At 36.7% G+C, this 5,000-nt stretch overlaps 1 protein-coding gene across 1 annotated transcript; it reads left to right on the forward strand.

Annotated features, from left to right (window-relative positions):
- Window positions 1-271: 271 nt before the first annotated feature.
- On the forward strand, window positions 272-1,287 carry LOC125048165 (NPC intracellular cholesterol transporter 2-like). The gene is made up of 4 exons (XM_047646723.1): window positions 272-376; window positions 489-593; window positions 769-953; window positions 1,130-1,287. Exons 1-4 carry the CDS (start codon window positions 310-312, stop codon window positions 1,211-1,213), a joined length of 441 nt encoding a protein of 146 aa, XP_047502679.1. The 5' UTR covers window positions 272-309; the 3' UTR covers window positions 1,214-1,287.
- Window positions 1,288-5,000: the final 3,713 nt, after the last annotated feature.

Here is a 5,000-nt window from a genome sequence, read left to right on the forward strand (position 1 = left end):
GGGTGTTAATGAATTCCATTCATAGAATGAGATCTACGACGAGATGTGTAGTAACCTTGATTTTCGCAAAGTTCCCTGCCAGACGTGGTCACACCTGAGTGATAGCGCTGTAATGCCGTGAGAGAAATAGCTGCTGGTGTTCTTGGGAAAAGCTCTCTCGGGCAGGAACACTGACACCTGCTGTCTCCCGAAAGGAGCCTAGGCCTACTGGACTCGCCAACCCGTATTTAAGCGACCGAGAATGGAAGCGACTCTCACACCGCCAACTGAGTCCACATTCGCCGTTCCCTCAAAGTCCTCCTCAGCAACATGCGTGGGATCTTCCTTGCTCTGAGTGTGGCGTCCTTCGCCTCCGCTACGGTCTTCCAGGACTGCGGTGAGTCCTCAGGTCCTGCATGGGAGAGGAACCAGGAATACCTTTTTTTAAGACAAAAGTAATTCAGTTCATATTTGTTACGTGCCACTAATGGAAAACGGTCGCGTTCCAGGCTCGGTCGGGTCCGACGTGGTCCTCACCGTGGAGAACTGCGAACTGCCTCCGTGTCTGCTGGAACGCGGCTCCACCTACAGCGTCAACATCCAGTTCACGTCCAGTGAGTCACATCTTCCCACTCGCTTTTCTAAGATTTATTTAGGTATATCTTCTTTGAATATTTTCCAAGAAGGGTCTATAAAATTAGATTTTTAGTTATCTTACCACACGCAAACTCATCAGTCATCGTCGAGAAATCTGTTTTCGTTGGTGAATTAATTGTTGATTTCGACCAGGCCAGACCTCGGACGTGCTGACCATCGCCGCCTCAGCCAACCTGGCCGGCGTGAACGTCCCTTGGCCCGGAATAGACACTGACGGGTGCAAGCAGCTGGAAGGAGGCTCCAACCCGTGCCCTTACAGCGCCGGCAGTCACGTCGACTGGACCATGCCGGTGGACGTCCTCAGCGAGTACCCAGCGGTCAGTTCCACTAGGGCGAGTAGAAGGAGAGGGAAGGAGGGAGAGGGAGGGTGAGGAGAAAGAGGGGGGAAGGGGGAAGCAGAGAGGCATAAAGGAACATTAAAAACAGTTTTAGAAAAGTGAGTATATAGCCATCTAGTTTTGTGTCCCTGACTGACGAGGTCCTGTGTCCTCAGCTGTCGACCGTCGTGACGTTCAAGCTGAAGAACGCCGCCGGGGACCCTGAGGCGTGCACGGTGGTTCCTGTGACCCTCGTGTAGCGTGGCTGCCTGAGCCGCCGCCGGGGCCTTCTGCAGGACAAGTCGACTCGGGGCCGAGCGCCTCCAGAGCACAAGAACACAGTGTGTAGCTTATCTTTGTTAATAAAAAAAATGATGATCGGATGTCTTTTTCTTTTTTTATCAATGTTTGTTGACAAATGAGGGAAGGAAAATGAAAGAAAACAACACATGATCAGAGAAAATGTATGTATGGAAATTAGATAAATGAAAGCAGAAAACAGAAACACAGTGTCCATACAAAAGTAAATAGTTAAAAGTCCATGTATTTGGCACTAACACTCCCCTCCCCCTCCCTTTCCGCCTGCACCGAAAGACGCCGTCGACGGGGCTCTCTCAAGCAGCCCACTTCCTGCTTTCCGTCGCTGTCGTGCTTGCTTGCATACGTCCGTCAACTTCAGATTTCACGCACAGGAAACGGTTTGTGCAGACTAGCTTGTCCTGTGCATTAATCGCCTCGGATTCAAGGTGTAGCATCTTTCCACAGATAGAATCACTAGATCTAGAAATGAATAAATACATAAATAAACACATACACACATGCACACACACAGACACGCCCACATATATATATGTGTGTGTGTGTGTGTGTGTGTGTGTGTAAACAGTTCAAGTAAAATGTGTAACTACTCCTTTTGTCGTTTGCCTCTTATATTATTACCAACATTATCATCAGAAAAGCCAGGTCTCAAATTTTGGAACTGCATTTTCGACTGATATCCGCTTCTCCCAGTTGTGAATTTCCTAGTCTGCTTTTGGACACATTTCCCTATATCTGGAAAGAAACACGAAGATGTGTATGTATTCTTGCATATACACACACGTGCGCGCACACATATATGCATAGATGTGAGTGTATGTATATGCATTATCTGGATGGAAAATGTTCAATTATCTAATTTATTTGACTGAATATTAAATCTTTTAGAGCAACTGCTTCCCTTTTTCTATTAAGCTTCATTTTATCTTTCGCGTTTTCTTCTTTATAGTACAAAGTCAGCGATGCTTGTGTTAGACGATTCCTTCCGATAATTGCTCTTTTCACGAATGGAAGAGGATAATATTTTCATTTATTTCTGAGGAAAGACTAAACTTCTCTTATGTTGACTTTTCATATCCCAATGTTGCAATATTGTCATTAGCTTTTTTCTTCAATGTTATATTAACATTATGATCTTATTATTACGACGAAGACACAACCATTACAATACCGTGTTAACTTCTGTCATTCAGTGTGTCAGTGTGTGTGTGGGTCTGTGTGTGGTGTGTGTTTGTGTGTATGTGTGTGTACATATAGATATATAAATACATACAATACACACAGACACACACACACATACACTGTCCGTTGATTGGTCCTAGTATATAAAATCTCCTTTTTTGTTTGCACTCTATACAAGATATATAAAGGTTATCAAGAATTATTTGTTTTTCTGTATATATATAAATATATATATATATAAATATATATATACATATATATATATATATATATATATATATATATGTAAAAGGTTTTAGAAGGAAAATTGTAAGTATCTCCCTTTTCTTTATACGAATGCCCTGAGGTATTTCCCGAGCTGTTATGCTTGGGCAAGTAAAGGTGGCGTGGCTTTCCTCCAACACCTGGCATGGGGCACGTTGCTCTCCTGTATACTCGTGAGTTACTAATAAGCCCATATTTAAAATGTGGAAGTGCGAATAGGACTATTATTCATGACTCATGTCTGTAATCTCTTTCCTGCCTTTTTCTTTTGCACAAAATCCATGACTTATACTGGAGGCTGATGAAGAAAATAATTTCACATAACAAGTGAAGAGGAAGTGGCAAACTTTTCTTCCTGAACCGTCACAACAGCTAATAAGAGGACGAACAGAAACTAAAATAAGAATCAATATTTTTTTGTGTGTGTGAAATATCTATTTATTTTGCATATATGGTGTTATTTTATTTGTTTATATTTCTTTCCCTGAATATTGCTAAATAATTGATGCATATAGGATCGACAAAACCTAGAATGAGACTGAAACGACTTCTTTCATTCAAGGACGAAAGAACCTACACACACACACACACACACACACATGTATGTGTGTGTGTGTATAAACAGATAAATATATAGATAGATAATGCTTATAATGTGTATATATATACATATATATATACATATGCATATATACATATATATATACACATATGCATATATTCATATATATACATATATATATATACATATATGTATATATACACATATATGTGTGAGTATATGTATATATATACATATATACATTATATATGTATATATATGTATATACATATATATACATATATTTTTATATATATACATATATATATACATATATATGTATATATATATGTATATATACATATATATGTATCTATACATATATACGTATATATACATATATATGTATATATACATATATATACATATATATGTATATATATGTATATATAAAAATATGTATATATATGTATATACATATATATACATATATAATGTATATATGTATATATATACATATACTCACACATATATGTGTGTATATACATATATGTATATATATATGTGTATATATATGAATATAAGCGTGTGTGTATATATATATATGTATATATGCATATGTATATATACACATATATGTGTGAGTATATGTATATATATACATATATACATTATATATGTATATATATGTATATACATATATATACATATATTTTTATATATATACATATATATACATATATATGTATATATATATGTATATATACATATATATGTATATATATGTATATATACATATATATGTATATATACATATATATGTATATATATGTATATATACATATATATGTATTTATACATATATATAAACATATATATATATACATATGTATATATACATGTATATACACATATATATATACATATATATATATACACATATATATATATATATACATGTGTGTGTGTGTGTGTGTGTGTGTGTATGCGTGTGCATATGTGACAGTGTATACTGTTACATATGTACACGTCTGTAGGCATCTCATTCATTTTAACTTCTATAGCAACTGTTCCTTTCCTTAGCCATTCAGTAAATTCAACTGTCTACTGTCTTTTAACTTTCCACTGTAAACCTATTCTGAATAGATAAAGCAGAGTTGGTATTATATTCAGAATTGAAGTTTTTATATTTACTACTAATATCTATCTTCCCTTTGATATCTTGTACCCCAACGAAAAAAAAAAAACGAAATTAAATGCTGAACTCGCCACGTTTCGTTTCAAAATCACACTCCTCTTCCGTAGGTGTAAAAAAGAAAAAAAAAACATCCTGGTGATACCGTATGAAAAGGATTTAAATTTTCTTGAAATGTGTCGGATTTTCTATCTCATTTGTTCACACGACATTGTTTTTGTGTTCTGTTACGTAAGCAAAGCACGTGAGAGCCTCCCCACCTGTTGGATGAAGAGACACTGGATGGCATCGTCTACGTTTTAGAAATAAAGTTTTGATGCTGACGTTACTGATTGCTGGCGATTTTGTTAAAATGTTGTATGTGGCGATTTTGTTAAAATGTTGTATGTGGCAGTAGCATCTCACTGTAAACAAAACATAGCAACACTGGATTGTACACTTCACACCTCTGTCCCCAGCAGCTACTTTTCCTTCTTGAGCTGACGCAGATTCCTTGCTCTGCTTTCTTTTTTGGCAATTCAACGACGTAAAAAGCATCCGCCCTCGA

The sequence above is a fragment of the Penaeus chinensis genome, chromosome 43 (genome assembly GCF_019202785.1).
Source record: "Penaeus chinensis breed Huanghai No. 1 chromosome 43, ASM1920278v2, whole genome shotgun sequence".
In the NCBI taxonomy this organism is placed as follows: domain Eukaryota; kingdom Metazoa; phylum Arthropoda; class Malacostraca; order Decapoda; family Penaeidae; genus Penaeus; species Penaeus chinensis.

What these genes read in the sequence shown, in the direction of transcription:
- LOC125048165 (XM_047646723.1), top strand. Translation starts at nt 310, where the DNA reads ATGCGTGGGATCTTCCTTGCTCTGAGTGTGGCGTCCTTCGCCTCCGCT. An exon ending in TACGGTCTTCCAGGACTGCG is followed by an intron (nt 377 to 488) that starts GTGAGTCCTCAG and finishes GTCGCGTTCCAG; the next exon opens with GCTCGGTCGGGTCCGACGTG. An exon ending in CAACATCCAGTTCACGTCCA is followed by an intron (nt 594 to 768) that starts GTGAGTCACATC and finishes GATTTCGACCAG; the next exon opens with GCCAGACCTCGGACGTGCTG.